The 20,637-nt window shown below is 42.8% G+C and overlaps 1 protein-coding gene across 2 annotated transcripts in view; it reads right to left on the bottom strand.

Moving 5' to 3' along the window:
• The window catches only part of Plcb1 (phospholipase C beta 1), an 855,615-nt gene that overhangs the window by 139,201 nt on the left and 695,777 nt on the right, over positions 1-20,637 (bottom strand). For both annotated transcript variants that reach the window (XM_004661511.2, XM_004661510.2), the window contains exons 26-27: positions 18,954-19,173; positions 14,913-15,093 (exon numbers count right to left, since the gene is read on the bottom strand). In XM_004661511.2, coding sequence (XP_004661568.1) covers positions 14,913-15,093; positions 18,954-19,173 — 401 coding nt within the window. The remainder of the gene's footprint in view (positions 1-14,912; positions 15,094-18,953; positions 19,174-20,637) is intronic.

The raw sequence follows: 20,637 nt of genomic DNA, 5'->3' as shown, positions 1-20,637 counted from the left end.
AACATAGTCAATACAAATCTAAAAATACACCGACCTATACTTTTAAGTACAGCTATGTAGTTTAAGATAAACAGCACTTCCAATAATTTGCAGGGAAACAAACAAACAAAAGATAAATCAGGCAGGGGGAAAAAGATAACCATCACAGTGGTGAAGGTATGAATATCAGACTCTGGATGGGATGGTACGTATTGGTAGAACCTCTTTGGAATCCTTTTCCTTGTCACCATTTGAGGAACAATGTTCTCTGAAGGACTCAGGAACCAGATGTATGCCATGACAGGCTTCAGAGTCCTCAGTAGCCCTATGTTTCTGTTTCCCGGCAAGGTCTAAGTTTTTATTTTCCAGTAAGAATGGGCTTAACAGTTACTGGAAACTGATTATGCCATACATTCTTAAAGTCATAAAATTCAATTCCCCTAGCTCCAGCCCGCCGACTTTGCCATAAGGGTAGGCTTAACAATTAAACCGATTATGCCATACATTATGCCATACATTCCTGAAGTCATGAGACATTCCCGTAGTCATGGATGAGCTCAATTCCCCTAGCCCCAGCCCACCAACTTTGCCCACCAAAATCCTAAGCCAACCAGAAGAGTATACTGTTTAAATCAACTAATCATGTACCCATCCCCTTCTTCTATGTTCAAATCCCCATAAAAACCCTACCCTCCCACTACTCGGGGCTCTTGCAAGGATCCACTGCACTGGTGAAGTCAAGAGACCGATCTTAAGCCCGAATTAAAGCTCCTTGCCCTTGCATACGTGTTTGGTTGTCCTTGGTGGTCACTGGGGGTGCCGAGAACTGGGCATAACATTTTCCACATCATTATTGCAGTGACTTCCAGAATGCAAGACACTGAAAACAACTTAAAATTCCATCAGTGTTGGAGACAAGGAGATGAGCCCTGAACAGATCTTTGCCCTGAGATAACTTCTGCCCTGAGCAACTTCCGACCTTTCCTCATCCCCCCCACCCTGCCATACCTAACTGATTCCATCCCATCACCCCGCCACACCTAACTAATTAACATCCTGCCTGGCGACTGCAGAGATGTGAGAACTATACCGTGAATTCTTGGAATAACTGCAAACTGTCCTAGGCCAAAGGCCAAGAAGATTCTGTAACTTTCCACCACCTGCCTCCTCCAGCCCCCCCCACCCTCACCCAAGACCCTAACCCTAACCCTTAAAAAGGCCACTGTGGCTCAATAAAATTGGACTCTTGACAAGTGTACATTTGCTTGAGTCTCTTCCTCTCTCTCGCCCATCTTATTTCAGGTTAGGGTCCCCCTCGCCCCCACGAATAATGAGGTACCGCGGGTCGGGACAAGTGGCGCCCAATGTGGTGGCTCGAGGCACGGACCCCTACCGGACGGAGACCCCCAATTCAGCGACCTCCGGAGGATTTGTTAAGTGGTCACTGCTTCTCCACCCAAGAAGATGGCAAGACCTGGTAAGTTTTCCCTCTTCATTCCGTTCCATCAAGATGGGCCATTCATTGTCTAAAGAGGCTTCTTTCATAAAGGATTTAAAAGCCTCTCTCAGAGAGCGAGGAATATGGGTAAAGAAAAAGTATCTTATACAGTTTTTTATTTTTGTTGATAAGACATGTCCATGGTTTATGATTGATGGACCTAACAGTCATCCCAAGAAATGGCAAAGAGTCGACACCTCTGTCTCCTGCGTGAGATATGTGTCGACCCCAGAGCTCTGGTTTCCTAAATAAAGCCTCATGCTTTTGCAGCAAGTTGGGTCTCCTGTGTGTCTTTGGGTGCATGCTATCTTGAGACTTGAGTGAAGGTCTCCCTCTGGGGGTCTTTCAATTGAGGACTCGTCCAGGGATTTGCACGTCTACCCCGGACTCCAGAGACCCCCTTGGAGGTAAACAATGTAAATGTCTGCAGCACTGCTTGTCTGAGTGTTTGTCTGAGTGTTTGAGTGATTTCTGTTGCTCTGATCTGTTTTAATTTTGGTTTGGGCAGCTGTTGTTCAGGACCGTGAGGACCTGATAACGGTGGTTGGCAGGACCACAGGCTGCAATCCTGGGGGACGCCCCAGGATCTGAGGAGAGTCAGGGTGGCTGACAGTCTCCTATCTGGTAAAGGAAGATTGTGTATTTCTCCTTCAGGAGAAACCACAGAGGCATCTTCCATCTGAAACTGCATTTGGTTTTCTGTTCTGGACGCATCGGAGGTGTCACGGTTTTTGGTTTCTTTTTGTCAGTATCTATTTTGTGTTTGTTTGTGGACTCTTGTTTCTAATTATGGTACAGACTGTGATGACCCCCCTGACTCTGACGGTATCTCATTTCTCTGAAGTTAGAAGTAAGGCTCATGACTTATCTGTAAAAATTAAAAAAGGTAAATAACAGACTTTCTGCTCCTTTGAGTGGCTGCCAGAGGGAGCATTTGATCTAACCATTATTTCTGCTGTTAAGAATATTGTTTTTCAGAAGGGACCCATTCTCACCCAGATCAACAGCCATACATCCTGGTCTGGGAGAGCCTAGTGACGGATCCCCCGGCATGGGTCAAGCCCTGGATCCACCCCCCATCATGGTCAGGCTCCTGAGTCCTGGCAGTGGCCCAACAAGCCACGAGAAAACCAAGCCAAGTGGCCCCAGACCTCTCGGCTCAGCCCAAAATATATCCTGAAATAGAGGACCCTCCCGAGTGGCCCTCTGCCCTGATTCCATCTCCCCCACCTTAGCCCCCTGCTCTTCCTGCTCCAGCTTTGCCTGAGGGAGGAGGAGATGGGCCCGCTACAGGGACTAGAAACTGAAGGACCTGATTCCACCGTACAAGCCTTTGGTCCTCCCCCTGACCCTAGCATGTCTCAGGCCCAAATGAGTAGCCTACCTAGCTCCCAAATGAGATTGATGTGGGATTCCCTCTCACCCGACCTGAATGGAATTACAACTCAGCAGAAGGTAGGGAGCAACTGACAGTCTACCGCCAGGCTCTGATGGCAGGTCTCAGGGGGGCTGCTCGTCGCCCCGCGAATCTGGCTAAGGTAACCTCCCTCTATTTTTTTAGAATGCTTGATGGAGGCTTCCCGGAGATATACTCCTTTTGGCCCTACTTCTCCGGGTCAACAGGCAGCGATAACAATGACATAGATAAGGCAGTCTGCTCCAGACATTAAAAAGAAATTACAACATCTGGAGGGTTTACAAGATCTAGCTTTGACAGACATAATTAAGGAAGCTGAAAAGGTTTATCATAAGAGAGAGAGAAAAAGAAAAGAAAGAAAAATAAAAGGAAGCAGAAGAGAGAAAAAATAACGGGAAAAGGAGACAAGAAAGGAACTTAAATAGGATATTGGCTGCAGTGATTAAAAAAAAAAATTTCAGGCTTAAGTATGTTGGGATAGTTTGCTTGAGCTTTATCAAATTTAAGTCATGGGTAAAACATAAAATTGTTTTATGTTAATAAAAAATTTCTGTGGTGCATGAAATCAATAGTTATCAAGTTTAAGCCAAAATCATTGGTTGTCAAATAATGTTTTTTCTTTCAAAAATATTTATCAAGGGTTATATTAATATTTAGCTAGCTGTTTGGGCTCAGAAAAGACCAGATTCTACTCTGTTATATGTAAAGTAACTGTCTCAATTTTGGCATCTTAAGTCCAGTGCTTATAACAAAATTAACCCTTAAGACATATTCCCTACTTTAGGGCACAGCCTCATGCTCAAATAATGGTCCTCATTCTGAGAAAAAAAAAAAAAAATCAAGCTCCATGGTTCTATTTCCAATGTTCTCTGAGTAATTTGTACCCACACAGGTATCTGAACTAATCAAAGATGTTTTCACACAGGTGCTAAGACCTTATACTGTCTTACTTGTTTTCTAGGTTAAATAAGTTAAGTTTGTAAATCAACTGGCACTGTTTTCAAGACTGATAACAGGTTCTGCCTATACTTATAAATGTTGGATATTTAAAATGGGAGATGTGCCTACTTTCTATACCTCAGATATATGGCTTATGCTACCACAGTACAACAAAAATTTTAAAGATAGGACAAAATGATTTTAGAAGCCCTGTGCCATTCTTTAGTTAAGTCTATTTCAGTAATTAAATGTGCTCCATATGTATGTACATCCAAGCTGATGTAACTTCCTTTTTAAGTGTGTTAATCACCTATGTAGAAGCCAAAGCCAATTGGAATCATCGGAGTAAAAAGTGTCAATATTTTGGCCTGTGCTCCCATGTCATGAGGCCACTGGAGATGATGGGACACTTCTACACTGGCCCCCTGGTAAGTCACCTGTCTTCCTGAGCAGGGAGGATATGGAGACCCAAACAAAAGTGGTGTACAATGTAAAACAGGAGAGTCACAATTGAGAAGCAATCAGTCCTCCTGACTTCCCAAAGAAGGGAAAACTACTTGGCCAGCATGGCCCTGACTCATCTAACAGGCAAAAGACACCAGTAAGCTATGGGGCTACTCCTGTGTCCCTAAAGTCTCTTTGGAGAGCCATTAATGACCTCCAAAATTAATCCTTAATTAACTTTTGGCTATCTGCAAGGTCTTAAACACTCAGAGAAAAATGTATAACCAAAGATAAAAAATAGCTCTTTATTATTAAGATTAAATGTTATGTATATGTTTCTGATAACTCTGCTAGCATCTCATCTGTTTTACAAGCCATGTTAAATACTACTGTGCCATTTAATGAACAGTTCTGAAAGAAAATCTCAGCCAGCTCATCCTCAGATGGTCCTGAGATGATCCAAGCCTGTCTACCTGGATTCCCTCGACCTACAAAAAGACCAGTTTGCTGTGTGTTCACTTCTCAGTAACTCCTTACTTTTATTCTTTCTTTCCAAAGTTATCTTTCAAGATTATCTTCCTACACTCTGGGGTACATTAAAACAGTTCCCCTCTCTAGGAGAGATTCTCTAACTGCAACAAGTCTCCACTTCGTGTCCCGTTCAGCAGGAAGTAGTAAATGATCTGATGTCTTCGACCCAGCCCCCTAAAGCAGTTAGAGTGTCTTCTCATGAGAGGGAGAAATAAAAGGGAAATAGACTGTCTATACCATACGTTCCTGTTGTCATAGATAAAAGTTTACTTACAATAAGTTTATTTAAAGTTCCTCAAATAAAATTATAGAGCTTGATTGAAATGCCATACAGATTAAAAGTTCTAGGACCTCCCTTTTATGAGGGAATTGCCATCCTTACATCTCCTGTGTCTACTAACAGTGCAGAGGGATTATTCTGGCACTCTGCCCCAGAGGGGGGTATTACTCTTGCATCCATTTCTGGCCTCGGACTGTGTCTATTAGGCCCTGATATGCTCCCTCCTCTGACTCTTGAACCAGTATGCAACCAAACTGCTATTATCAATGACTCCTTTATATATACTAAAGCCCCTAGTAACTCCTATCTTGCTTATTCCATGGGGCTGACTCCCTTTATTGTCAACAAGGACTTTTTACCGACTAAGGACTATTGTGTTGTAGTTATAGTTTTGCCACGATTTTTCATTCATGATTCTGAAAGTTTTACAACTACTATAGATCAAGGCATTGCCATTAGACCAAAAAGAGAGCCTTTAACTGCCCTCACCCTGACTGTGCTCCTGGGACTCAGTGCTGCAGGGGCCGGGACAGGTATTACCTCGCTGGTAACCTCCCAACAGCATTTTTCACAACTCAGTGCCTTAGTGGACAGAGATCTTAACCTCATACATGAGGGGATACAAGATCTCAAAGATTCTTTGGCCTCACTCTCTGAGGTTGTACTTCAAAACCGGAGAGGGCTAAATATGGTGTTCTTAAAGGAAGGGGGACTCTGTGTAGCCCTCAAAGAAGAATGTTGTTTTACTTAGATAAGACTGGGCTAATACAAAATAGCCTTGATAAAGTTAAAAGAAATCTAGAGGACTCAAGAACAACAAGAATCTTGGTATAAAAATTGGTTTTCCACATCTCCCTGGCTAACTACTTTGCTTCCCAGTCTTTTAGGCCCTTTTGTTGGATTCCTTTTGCTTATCTCCTTTGGCCCCTGGGCCTTCAGACGACTAACCAGTTTCATTAAGCGTCAGGTAGATTCTGCAATCAAGGCGGTGGAAGTCCACTACCTCGCCTCGCCACAGAAGAAACATCTGCCGCTGACCTGCCAAAAGAACAAGACAACCCCCCATCTCGATCCTTAGACTTTACCTCCCTGCAAAAACCCACCCTGGGGTGGAAATTTTGGTCCCGCCCCTCCGAATAATAACTCAGGTCTCCGCGACCCCTCATACTAATTGGCTACCAAACATATTTCCTCCAGGATCCTTATGGGGCTTTGACGGTCTTGTTGAGAGCAAAATGCGTTACATTTCCACAAAGTGAGTGGTCTGGTAAGTCAGCGACGGAACGGGTGGCTAAGTCTCGACCCGCCTAAGACAGGACGACCTCGCCGAGAGGAGGCCGATCCAATGACGGGTAAGGGTCCAGCACTGCCCTTCTAACAGGCTCAGACCCCGTTTGTGCCCCTTGTTCGAAGGTCAATCCAAATGACTTTATCGAAATCAATGACCTATGAGTAACAGCGCTCAACCTACTCTGGGGAATGCTCGCCTCTCTGATGTCAGGTTGCTGTCAGGTTGCTCCTCTGGATCCATTTCTACTCTTAAACAAAAATAATCGGCCACCAAAACAAGCCCTTCTTTGGGACATCATTAAGGGGTCGCGGTAACCTCCCTATCCTGGTCCTTGTATACAGAAGAGGGGGAGATGTTGGAGACGAGGAGATGAGCCCTGAACAGATCTTTGCCCTGAGATAACTTCTGCCCTGAGCAACTTCCGACCTTTCCTCATCCCCCCACCCTGCCATACCTAACTGATTCCATCCCCTCACCCCGCCACACCTAACTAATTAACATCCTGCCTGGCGACTGCAGAGATGTGAGAACTATACCGTGAATTCTTGGAATAACTGCAAACTGTCCTAGGCCAAAGGCCAAGAAGATTCTGTAACTTTCCACCACCTGCCTCCTCCAGCCCCCGCCCCCCACCCAAGACCCTAACCCTAACCCTTAAAAAGGCCACTGTGGCTCAATAAAATTGGACTCTTGACAAGTGTACATTTGCTTGAGTCTCTTCCTCTCTCTCGCCCATCTTATTTCAGGTTAGGGTCCCCCTTGCCCCCACGAATAACGAGGTCCCACGGGTCGGGACACATCAGCATAGGACTGAATAAAATGAGTTACCTTGTACCATGAAACAGTATGGAGACATTGTGCAACATTGAATAGCCTAACATTAAAAAAAAAATTGCCCATGAAAGAAATAAGTAAAAATTGTCCATGACATAATGCTAAAACAACAAACAAACTGAAGATCTTATATGCATCTGGATTATATATTTTCTGTATGTGCGTGCATAAAGTCAACTCTATTAGAGGAATAATAGAAAATTTGCCAAATAAAAGTCCACTTTGGAAATTATTCATTCCTCAATTCAATATTAAAATCACTTACGTATTTGTCATTTCTTGTTTGGTGAAAAATGCAACATTTTAGAGGAAGCCAAATCATTTATTTCTCTAGAAAAATGATCCTTCGCTAAAGTCAGAATATGGGAGGAAGACAGATTACACCACAGCAGCAAACAGTGAAGACATTTCCTACTGCAATTGCTCCTAGAATGTAAATCTCAGCTGGGTGACCTGAGAGGGAGGAAATGCAAGCAGCTCTCAGAAAGCTGGAACATATGCGGCTAATGCAAATCTCCAAAGGAATGCAGTGAGTTCCCTCTAGGAGGATGTTAGTAATAACAATGCACATTTCTTTCTTTCTTTCCTTTTTTTTTTGTTTTTGTTTTTTGAGGTAGGGTCTCGCTCTAGCTCAGGCTGACCTGGAATTCACTATGTTATCTCAGGGTGGCCTGGGACTCATGGCAATCCTCCTACTTCTGCTTCCCAAGTGCTGGGATTAAAGGTGTACACCACCACATCTGGCACAATGCACATTTATATTTAAATGTAGACTTCCTAGCCAGCTCATATATTGTACAAAATAAAGGTTTTCATTGAAAACTGATTTTAAATATATTTTTAAAAATTTTATTTGCTTGAGATAGAGAGAGAAAGAGAATGGGTATATCAGGGCCTCCATGTAAATAAACTCCAGGAGCATGTGCCATCTTGTGCATCTGGCTCATGTGGATGCTGGAGAATTGAATCTGGGTCCTTTGCTTTTGCAGGCAAATGTCTTAACCATTGAATTATTTTTAATTTAATTTTTATTTATTTATTTGAGAAAAAGGGAGAGACAGAGAGAGAGGAGAACTGTTTTAAGCACACTGTCCTCTTACTTACTCATCCCTATATTTCAATGGACTGAGAATTATTATTATTATTATTTTTTTTTGGTTTTTCGAGGTAGGGTCTCACTCTGGCCCTGGCTGACCTGGAATTCACTATGTAGTCTTAGGGTGGCCTCGAACTCATGGCAATCCTCCTACCTCTACCTCCAGAGTGCTGGAATTCAAGGCATGCACCACCGCACCCGGTGAGAATTATTCTTATCTCCATGGGTACCTGAGAATATTGAAGCTCAGGGTGGACATGTCACTTCTTCATGGGCAGCAGTATCCAGCATTGGGTGTATTTGGCTCTAACTCCTATGCACCATTACATCTGTTGGACCATTTCTCTCATAACTGATGAGAATTCATCCAGTGCCCTCAGTTGGAAACACAACTTTCTTTTTCTTTTTTAAATTTTGTTGTTGTTTATTTATTTGAGAGCGATAGAGAGAGAAAGTGTGTGTGAGAGAGAGAGATGGAGACAGAACGGGCGTGCCAGGGCTTCCAGCCACTGCAAACGAACTCGAGACGCCTGCGCCCCCTTGTGCATCTGGCTAACGTGGGTCCTGGGGAATCGAGCCTTGAACCGGGGTCCTTAGGCTTCACAGGCAAGCACTTAACCACTAAACCATCTCTCCAGCCCAGATACACAACTTTCAATTCCTTGGGATTGGCAGAGAATTATGGGGTCTCAGATCAATGGGTTGGTTTGGAGTCCTGTAATGCTGGCTAGCATAACAAACAGGAAGATACATAAGAAGACCATGGCTAGTAAAACTTAAGTAAATGAAGGGAAAAATGGTTGGACTATAATGTATTGGATGAGGGCAGGTATAGCTCTGTGGTAGCATGCTTGCCCAGTATATGTAAAAGCCTGGGCTCAATTCCCAGCACTGAAAACACAGGAAGAAGAAAAGATAGAAAGTGGTGGGCCTAGCCCTTCTATGACTCACGAACTATGAATAGCACTATCACAACACAACACCCTCCATCACTCAGCTGTGTATTTAGTTTTAAACGCGAGGCATGAGTAAACACTGAGAGGAACTGGGAGCCTGGTGATGCCCCTGCCCCAACTTCCCACAGTTACTTTGAGAAGGAAAACCTCATCCTACAGGCATAGACAAAGCACAAATAAACCTGAATAACACGTTAAGAAATGGAATAGATCCCCTAGCCATATAGTTCTTCCTAGGAGTTAGGTCCTTACCCAGGGCAAAAAGACTCTCAGGCTATTCACAGAGAGCACTCAGGGGCCCAGACACTAGAGTGGATGGGGGAACTTCCATCTTTCTTCTCATACTTCAGAAACATTTTCTTCCTGTTTATCAATTTATAGAATCGGGGAAATTGTTTCCTTATCTTTGTTTTTGTATCAATCTGATAATAACTTCATTGTTTCATTATCCTTGATGTATCCTTGATGATCCTTTGGTATGTACGGTGAGGATATTTTACTTATTTCTTTAAATATTTTTATTTATTTATTCACAAGCAGAGAGAGATAGAGAGAAGAGAGACAGACAGAAAGAATGGGTATGCCAGGGCCTCCAGCTGTTGCAAAAATTTTCCCAAAAAAATCCCTCCAGAATCATGCGCCACTTGGTGCCTCTGGCTTTATGTGGGTACCCCTATTTTACTTATTTTATCTTAAGCATCTATGTGAGTATTGTGCTGATGCGATTGTTTTTAATGAACATTTGGTCAGGAGCTTACTGTTGTCATGGTTTCTTAATCCTTGAAGTGTGGAGGTAAGCATTTGAAATATATAACTTTTAACCAAAGCCAATTTGTATTTTAAACCCAAAAGCAATTTTGGAAGATGAGATACCTTGTTTAATTTTCCTCATCACCCTTTTTACCTGGAGCCCACTGACTTTTTAATTGCACTTCCATTTGTCTGATTTAGCCTGGGAAGCCCATTAGTCATTCAGAGGTGCTACCAAAGATAGAATTGTCACTTTTGGGTGCCTTTTAGTCAAAAGATTCCTGGGCAGAACAAGCTCTTATTTTTCCCACTTAGAGAGAAAGGTCTAGTGTGTATGTGTTGGAACTAAAGTCCTGGAATGTGAATTGTAGAAGCAAAAAGTCCATGAAATAAACTGTGTCTTTCCAAAATTAGAGTGTGAGCCTTACAATTCTCCAGCGACCTTTACAGTTTTTTGCAAAAGGCACAGGGGACTCACCAGAAGTCTAAATCCACAGACATACTGGTGAAAAGGTAACTATGTTGAGTGGATTGCTCATGTTTGACATGAAAGGATTTAGACACACATTTATATTTTGAAACAAGTTCTTAAATAAATAAATAAAAAAATTAAAAGTTCTTCTAAGGCTGGAGAGATGGCTTAGAAGTTAAGGACTTGCTTGTAAAGCCTAAGGACCCAGGTTCAACTCCCTCAAGTGCTGGGATTAAAGGTATGTACCACCACACCCGGATTTAATTTACTTTTATCTGAAAGAATTAAGCAAGGGAACTTTTCTGCATCTGAAGAGGGCAGAAGTGTCAAGGTTGCCAAACGCACAGGTGATTCATGCACACAAGGTGATGCATGTACACAATGTGGCACACACATCTAGGGTTCCATTGCAATGACTGAGGCCCTGACGTGCCAATTCACTCTCTCATAAGTAATAATAAAAAGTTTTTTTCTAAATTTTCAGTATACACACACACACACACACACACACACACACGCACGAACACATACATTCAGAGTGATTTTCCCTTGGGCTATAGGGAATGGAAGCACATATTCTGGAGTTCGACCTCCAGTAGGATTTCTTCCATCTGTTTCCTCTGCCCCTCAGAAACTAAGTCTTCAGCTTTCCACACTTCACCAGTGGGATTCCTTATACATCCCACTTTGTAGCTCAAATTCATTCCTTCCTTGACTGTGAGGGCTTCTGTTCTCATCTCCACTCTGTGTTCTTGTCTTGGGAATCTCCAGTGAATATGCTTCCCTTTTACTCCACCTTATCTTTTCTGAATATCCACACATCTCTTCCATGAATGGATGGTATCTTGCCCAAGGGACATTCCTACAGCTGGGTTGTTCTAGACTCCTCAGTGGCATTCATCTGTCTAGTCAAACCCAGGATTTTGTGATTTCTGGGGATAACATTGGCTTGAACTGAGCTTTGGGATTGCTTCTTCCTGGGAAATCAGTTCTCATCATGAACTGAGAAAGACAGCCCCAGAGTGGTCCTTGAGAACATTATTTCAGATCATGTCAGTCCACTGTTCTGAACACCACAGTAACACCCACCTCACTCTGAGGACCATACACAGGAGAGGCATAGTCCTAAACATCTTAAATCCGTCTTCCACTCCCCAAATCCCAACTCTCTCACCCATAATTTATAACCCTCCCTGGCAGAGCCTTTCTGATTTTCTTCCAGTGCCCAGGCCTTTTCCTAGTCAAAGGTTTTGCACGTCAAGTCTTCTGCCCCGAGAAATCCTCCTCCATGTGCATGTCCAGGTCAGTCATTCACAGCTTGATTCTTGTGTTGTTATCGGGACGTCCTTCCCCATTGAGTCTATTGAAAACTGCCAAGTACGTGCTTCATCCTTCCCCCACCCAAGCCCAACTTCTCATTTACAATTCTGTTTTAATAATCTATTTTTGATACCAAAATGCTACAACTTTTACTCCTTCTACTCATTTTGCTTGGGGTCTGAGTTCCCCTTCTGCAAGGTCAGCTACAGAGGGGCTAGGGTTGCTGTCATGCCTATCTACTGCTGTTTTGAAATATTTGCTGAGCAGCTGTTTCATAAATCTTTGTTGAGTAATAGATCAATGGCTGAATGAAGAGTTTTGGCTTTGGAGTGATGAAAATAATAACACTGATTTTGATGGTGTTTGAAGAATTTGAAATAAACTGAAAATTAGTTTTGTGTGAATGAACTATATGGATGTGAGGTAAGGCTATTAAAAAAGAGAGGAGCTGGGCATGGTGGCGCACGCCTTTAATCCCAGCACTTGGGAGGCAGAGGTAGGTGGATCACCATGAGTTCGAGGCCACCCTGAGAATACATAGTGAATTCCAGGTCAGCCTGGACTAGAGTGAGACCTTACCTCAAAAAAAAAAAAAAAAAAAAAAAGAAGAAGAAGAAAAACAAAAAGAGAGAGGAGTATAGAATCCCACTCCTCGAGAAGAAAGGCATGGCAGTGTGTGAGCAGGAAACACAACACTATCCCTTCATTATGATGACACTGACCTGCACTCTGAATTAGGAGGTGTAGAGTAGGATTCTCAAGTCAGATGGACAAGGTTCAGATAAAATCACAACAATAACAAAAAAAACCAAACAAACACTTTCTTGTCATGGAAACCTGAAAAAGTCACCAGGCACCTCTATAAGTTTTCTTTTAAATATTTTATTTATTTTTTTTGAGAGAGGGGAGAAAAAGAGAGAGAGAGAGAGACAGGCAGATAGAAAGAAAGAGGGAGGGGACACACCAGGGCCTCCAGCCTCGACAAAGAAGCTCCAGACACATGCACCACCTTGTCCTTATGTGAGTTCTGGGGAATCAAACCTGGCTCCTTAGGCTTTGTAGGCAAGTGACTCAACTCCTAAGCCATCTTTCCAGCTGTTTATTTTTTTTAAAAAAATATTTTATTTATCATATTTGAGAGTGAGAGAAAGAAACAGATAGAGAGAGAGAGAGAGAGTCTATACGTTTTTTTCAATATGGAAACTGCACTGAAAATTTTACCAAGTGCTAATGGTTGTATTAGAACTCAACAGGACAATAACTTAGCAAAGTATATGGTCTCACAGTGACAATATATGGTTGCTATTTTCACCATTGTTTTATTCTGAAGTATGGGTCGTAGTGTGGTGGTTTCAATGTAAAATGTCCCTCCATAGTCTCTTGTGCTTGTAACTAAGCCTTGTACTTAGTCCCCAGGTGTGGAGCCTTTGGGATGTAGAGCTTTGCTAGAGGAGGTTTGTCAATGAAGGCAGGCTTTACAATTATGTAGTCCAGCCTCCCTTGCTAGTGCTAGCTGGCTCACTCTTGCTGCCTTCTCCCAGAGGCTGTGACAAGATGTTATACACTGCCATCTGTTTTTGCTATGCTTTCCCTGCCCTGGTGAAACGTCTCCGAATTGTAAGCCCCAACATAGTATACAGCCTCAGTCACTGAGATGAACCTCTAAACCAAGCACCATTATGGAGAAAGGAAAGTTATTTAATGTTTACAGATCCAGGGGAAGTTCCATAATGGCAGAAGAAGCTAGCCAACTTCCACAGGTCCAAGCAGAGAGAAAGAGAAAAAAAAAAAAAAAAAAAAAAAGCTATAAGCCAACCAAGAAAGTACATTACAGGAACTTCAGGCAAAACTCAAGCACTTTGCATATCTTTAGACTGGAATTCCAAGTCTACCACCACACCTTAGGGCTGGACCTTAAGATCTATCTGCCCAGTGTGACACCTCCTTCATCCAGGTGGCTGTAGATCTAATTACAAACTTTAATAAAATCCCGAATATAGTGTGTGTGGGGGGGCTAGCCATTCAAAGTAAATCATCAAATAAACCCTCTTCTACCATAAGCTACTTCTGATCAGGCGTATTGTTCCTGAAGTGAGAAGGTAACTGCTACCCATGGGTTGCTGGAAAAAATTAGATAGCAGTTGTTACAGCTGAGTGGAAAAAATGACTTACTAAAATTGACTTTTGGCTAAACAGTTAAGTGGGGTTCCTGAGTAGCTGAGGTAGCCTGAACACACCCAAGTTTAACTTTCCAGAACCCACTTAAATAGCTGGGTATGGCCATATGTGCCTGTAATCCCAATCCTGCAAAGGGGCATAGTGACAATGGCAAAGACTTTCTCTATTCCATAGACTGCATGTTCATACACAGTGAATGTACTCATATGCACAGACCCTCAGCAAGAAATGGGCACACTACACAGACTCTTCTATGAACCCATCCCTTTAGTGTACTACTGACTCCTGTTAAGCTTACTTATTTGTCTTATTTTTAGAATTAGCTTAGTTTCAAGGCTACTTTAGGACTAATTTCACTTAATCGATATGCTATTAAATATTGCATCCCTACTACTTGTCAAGTTGTCAAAAACAAGGGGGAAAGTGTCATGAGTCATGAGAAAACATTTTGGAGGACAAAACTCATCACTTACAAAGAGGGTGGATTTACTTTCATCAGGACCTTTAGGAAAGCAAAGGACAGTGGGCCATGTTGGGATTTTGCTATTTATTCTGGAAAAGCCCAGCAATGTAGAAAAAAAAAATGTAAGAATTTTCTTGTAGCATGTTCTCTTTGTTAGAAAAGAATTTTTTACTCCCTGTGTAATCCTAAAGATCTCTTAAAACTACTAAAATTCAAAGGTAAGCTAAAAAGTAAAAAAAAAGAACATAACTTCATTAAAGATATAGCAAGGGGTTTAAAACATGCTAGAATAATGGCGTTTATAAAATGTTCATGAGATGGGCACCAAGTGGACCCTACAGTCTCTCAGCTGGTGTCATTCATACCTGTCCTTGTGTCTTTGGAGTCACCCAAGAGCATCAAACATTTGTAGCAAAGAAATGACAGTGGCACAGACACACACACCCCACATTGCCCAGGCTCACCAGCTTGATGTGCTCTCGTTTCTGGTATTTCTCACTGTAGTACTGCTCTTGCCGGAGGTTAAGCAGCTGCTGCTGCTGCTTGTCCTTGAGGTCTACTAGCTTTTGCGTCATTTCAGCATCCAGGGCAGCAAGGTCTTGCTCAATGGTCGATGGACCGTGGTCAGGGCTGCTGGGTTCTGATCTGCAATGACACAGAGCTTGTCTCCCAAAATGTGCCAGTGGTAGCAGGTGTCTGGAAAGCTACCCAAACCTAGACCTTCACCAAGAGAGCACAGAGCTTGGGAATAAATAGTTTAAAATATTTTATTTATTTATTTATGAGAGAGAGAAAGAGAGAATGGGCATGCCACAGCCTCTAGTCATTGCAAATGAACTCTAGACACCTGCACTACCTTGTGCATCTGGCTTACATGGGTTATAAGGAATCAAACCTAGGCTTTGCAGGCAAACATCTTAACCACTAAGCAATCTCTCCATCCTAGAAATAAATGCTTTGATAAGCCAAATCACTAGAAGAGGATGAGACTCCAAAGATAAACTTAGCAGACAAAGGTCTTTAGTTATAGATAGTGAACTAATTTTGTGTTGTTGTGGGATAAATCAGAGGGACAAAAGAAGCCAGGCAACTGGGGGCCTATGACAAGTGTGGTGAGAATGATAATGCCACATTAGGAAAACAGTATCTAGGAAGAATTTTTTAAAATATCCTTTATTTATTTATTGTAAGGGAACATAAATGTCATTTCTGTCTACACTTGACCTATAAAAACTACTCATTGGGTACTGGAGAAATGGCTCAGTGGTTAAGGGCACTTAGCTTTCAAAGCTTGACAGATGGAGTCAATTCTCCAGGACTCATATCAAGCCGGATGCACAAAGTGGCACATGTATCTGTAGTTTGTTTGCAATGGCAGGAGGCACTGGCATGCCCACATTCACTTCTCTCTCTGTCTGCTTCTCTTTGTCTCCCTCTCTCAAGTAAATTAATAAATAAAATAAAAAATAGCCTACTCATCAAGTAAATTCTGGTGGAGGCCATCAAATAGGTGCCCTAGGGGGCTGGTGAGATTGCTCAGTGGTTAAGGCACTTGCCTGCAAAGCTTATTGACTTGAGTTTGACTCATTAGTACCTATATATAGCCAAATGCACAAAGAAGAACCAGCATCTGGGGTTCATTTACGGGGGGGGGGGGGCAAGAAGCCTGATATACACACTCTGTGTCTATCTGTCTGTCTCCTCTCTCTCTCTCTCTCTCTCTCTGTTTCTGCTTGCAAATAAATAAAAATGTTTTAAAACATATCCTATTTTGCAGAAGAGTGATGTGGATAGAAAACAAAGTATGTAGAATTATGTATGAATAACTGATGATCTTCCTACCAGGCATGTAATTTCTGTTTCTTATGATTTTTAACATCAGGACACATAACAAAAATAAGGCTCTTTGGGAGTTGTGACAACTTAATTGATATTACTAACCAAATTGCATGTTCTCAAAATTTTTTGTTACAAGGAAAAAGGAGATATGACAAATTCATTATAAAGTCTTCCTTGTGTTCATTATATGCAGAAGGACATTCTCTACTCTGTTTTTGAAAACTAAGGAAGATATTTAGAAGATTAGGACTGCTGGGAATGGTGGCACATGCCTTTAATCCCAGCAATTAAGAAGCAAAAGCAGGAGGTTTGAGGCCAGCCTGAGACTACATTGTGAATTCCAGGGCAGCCTGCCCTATAGTGAGACTCCACCATGAAAAGCAAAACAAAGAAATAGCCAGGCGTGGTGGCACATGCCTTTTATTCCAGCACTCGGGAGGCAGAGGTAGGAGGATCACCATGAGATGAGGCCATCCTGAGACTACATAATGAATTACAGATCAGCCTTGGCTAGAGTGAGACCCTATCTCGAAAAACAAAAACAAAGAAAAAAACAAACAAAAAACCCCACAAAAACTAAAACAAAAACTGAGAAACAAAAAAGATTAGGACTAACCAAGATGAAGCAATTCTCACTAACTTACAGTATGAGATTCCTTATAATTTTACAGTCTGTACAGAGAACAGTAGGAAGGGATACAGAGCGAAATGGGGCAGATGGTGCGTGTGTTGGGTTCATGTACGTGGAACCCTTTTCAGAAAAGCCAAACCACCATTCTGGACCTAATACATCAGCCTGGGTTCAATTTCCCAGTATTCACATGTAAAACCAGATGTACAAAGTGGTGCATACATCTGGAGTTCATTTGCAGTGGCAAGAGGCCCTGGCATGCCTCTCCCTCTCTTTGTCTTTCTACTTTGCAGATAAAAAAACAAAAATGTAAAAAGAAGGCTCTCCAGCTTGTCATGAGCATGTCCCATTACCCCTCTTTTATAGCAGGAGTCAGTGTGGCTGGAACATAAAGATGCTTCTTCGATCAGCTATAACCACACAGCAGAGGCAGAGCTTGCTGACCAGCTGCTCCACACATGCCAGGCACACTCACACCAGCCAACCACTTAGGTATGGCCACCTCCAGTTCTCATCTGAGGACACTGGGGCCCTGTGAGACACAGCACGTGGCAGAGTAGAGGACCAACACTGCTGGGAGGCAGAGCCTCTGGGGACAGCATAATGGCATTGAGCCCCACATCTGGACAGAAACAACCTCTTAGTAAACTGCTCTTTGCCTTATGTGGAATGCTCAGTAGAGACGATGGGTATTTGAGTGAGAAAATGATGTGATGGATGTAATGCCAGATGATTACTCTGAGAAATTTTTAGAGCTTTATTGTGGATTAAGGCTGATGCGAGACAGACAGATAGACATAAGCAGGACCTCAGGGGCTTTGCCTCTTCTGACAGATCTCTTGATACTTGATGCTCAGGCCCTTTTTGCTCTTTGAGGAATAGTCTAAAAAACAACCATATGTCAATGTCTCTGCATCATCCATAAAACAGGGTCAAAAGCACTATCCTAATGCTACTTAAAATTAATCCTTTGGTAACTTAATATTGGACAAGCCTTTGTGTCTTCTGGAGGATCAAGCAATCGTTCTTTAATCAGATAAGGAGATCTATGTGACCTTTATTTCTTTTCCCTCAGAGGCTGAAGTGAATTCAGTGTTCAAGGAGAGAAATCACACCAAAAGGTTGATGCAGTAGAAATACGATGTGATATTTCCCCATGTATGTCATTTAAGATGCTTAGTAGCAATCTATAAAAAGAAGTGAAATTCTCTTTAATAACATATAACATATATTATAAGCTAGGTGTGATGGTTCACGCCTGTAATCCCCAGGCTCAGGGCATACTTTTTAATAAGTATGAATTGATATTGGTCAAGATTTTAGAACAATGCCATAAGCCACACTCTACAATGTTCATTAAATGACTAAAATTAAAAATGAAAAATAATTTTGATATTTAGCTAAATAAACCCTGAGGAAAACAACATTGTGCCATAAACAATAAGAAATTAAAGTAACTGCATCTTATTTCTATTTCGCTAGCCATCACACAGTGAAGAAAAGCCAGGAGTGTTGGTACATGCCTTTATTTTCAGCACTAGCCAAGCTGAAGTAGGAGGGAGGATTGCCTTGAGTTTGAAACTAGTCTAGAGTGAGACCCTGCCTAAAAAAAGTGGGAGGAGGCTGGAGGGATGGCTTAGCGGTTAAGGCGTTTGCCTGCAAAGCCAAAGAACCCAGGTTCGATTCCCCAGGATCCACGTTAGCCAGATGCACAAGGGGGCGCACGCATCTGGAGTTCGTTTGCAGTGTGGCTGGTAGCCCTGACGCGCCCATTCTCTCTCTCTCTCCTCCTTCCTCTGTCAAATAAATAAATAAATAAAAATAAAAATATTTTTTAAAAACCAACAAAGCAACAAGAACAACAACAAAACACCAAACCAAGCCAAGCCCAAAACACTGAAGCAAGGAGTTTCATAGAAAATGACTCCCGTTTTGTGAGCGCTCCCTGATGACTTATCACCGTCTAGTTCACACTGCAAGCCTGCAAAGATGTCCAAAGCAAGGGGATGAACCAGGGAGTTCTCATTCAACTTACTTTTTCTTGCTGTCCTTTTTGGCGGACTTTTCCAGAGCAGCCCTCCTCCTCAAGCAGTCATTGTGGATTTCGTTGTACTTCGCCGTGTGCTCCTTGATCAGCTCCGTTGTCTTCTTGTGGTGTCTCTTGACCAGCTCCTTCATTTCTTTGTAATGCTTCTTCTGAAGTTTCACGAACGCTTTCTGTTGCTTGAGCTCTTCGATGGTCTGAGCCTCCACCTCTGCAACCAATGAGCACAAGAGCTGAGGGATGGAGACTGCCCAGGCGGATGGGGCTGCAGCCGGCCCAGGAGCGGCGTCCAGGATCTCTGCCCAGCGTTTGGCCTTCACCTGCGGTCCCGTCCGTTCCGCCACTCGCACCCTCAAGACTGTGCTACCACACTTCACAGAGATCAGTTTCGTTTATGTTTAAAGTATGGGTTCCATAGAAGCATGTGGTTTTCTCAGTGCCCTGGGGGAGAGGGAGTGGAGGCCTGCAGGTGCAGCATCTGAGCCCGGACGCGTGTCCGCATCAGCCCGAGGCGCGCTGCCTGACTCCTGGGAAGCCGTGGAGTGTGCGCTGCGCTCCAGACTGCTCTCCTCAGGAAGCAAAAATGTGGGTCAGTCAGTAGCAGGAGGCATAAACTTTTAGAAAGGGTCTCCCTTTTGACTGAGAGCAATTTTGCAGAGACAGGGAAGCTCTGAACTTGAGAGGCTAAGCTTCCCTGCCCTGGGACTGGGGCCCTTCAGACACACAGGGAATCTTGGCAAGGCATCAGCACCGCCTGCTTTAAGGGTCAGGACACTTCTGCCACTTAAAGGGCTCCTATGATGATGAAATACCACGGCCGCCATTCCGCAAAATAACGGACTATTGCTACCACGACGCATAAACTACACCCCCATGGGGAATACCTGCAACCCTACTGAGGAGCGTCCCCAACGGAATGGGGCAGGGATAAGGGAAAAGAGAGCACCAACACATGGTGTATCCATACAAAACATCTTGTTAAAAATAATAAACATTTAAAAATGCAACTAAGGCAAAGGCAGGAGGATCACCATGAGTTCAAGGCCACCCTGAGACTACGTAGTGAATTCCAGGGAAGCCTGGGCTAGAGTGGAACTGTACCTTGAAACATAAAAACAAACAAAACAAACAATAAAAAACAATAACAAAATAAACTGAGGGGCGGGGAGGAAGTCCTGGAAACAGTTTGATAGTTTTTGGCACCTTAGTGAACAATTACTTGGGTTCCACATCTTTAAGGGGTCCCATTCACAAGGAAGACATCATTGTTTTGTCCTGTCTCTCCATAGTATAGGGCAGTTAAGTGCCTCCGGGGAAGTGCTTTAATGTGCACCTGATGGGTTAGTGACAGCCTATGTGACTGCACAGAATTCAGTCCAGTGTTCAGAAAACATCTGTTGTGTCATAACCTGACCTTACATCATCCTAGATTTCGTGGGCATATTTTATCATTTCTGTAATATTCATTTAATAATGCTCGCATTTCTTAAAATTGCACGGGACAGTTTTCCAGTGCTTTTCTGGGCAAAGCAGGAACCGCAGGCGCCTTTCCCTGGACAGCTCCTCCCTTTTATCATGTGTCTCATCACGACTTTGGGCCTAGTGATCTGAACTCTCTGCTATATTTAAAACTGACAAGAGATTCAGAAACAATCAATGCATGACTCACAACAGA

This window comes from Jaculus jaculus, chromosome 8, assembly GCF_020740685.1.
Source record: "Jaculus jaculus isolate mJacJac1 chromosome 8, mJacJac1.mat.Y.cur, whole genome shotgun sequence".
NCBI lineage: Eukaryota > Metazoa > Chordata > Mammalia > Rodentia > Dipodidae > Jaculus > Jaculus jaculus.
Note: the sequence above shows the minus strand (reverse complement) of the source record. Positions and strands in the feature narration are given on the sequence as shown.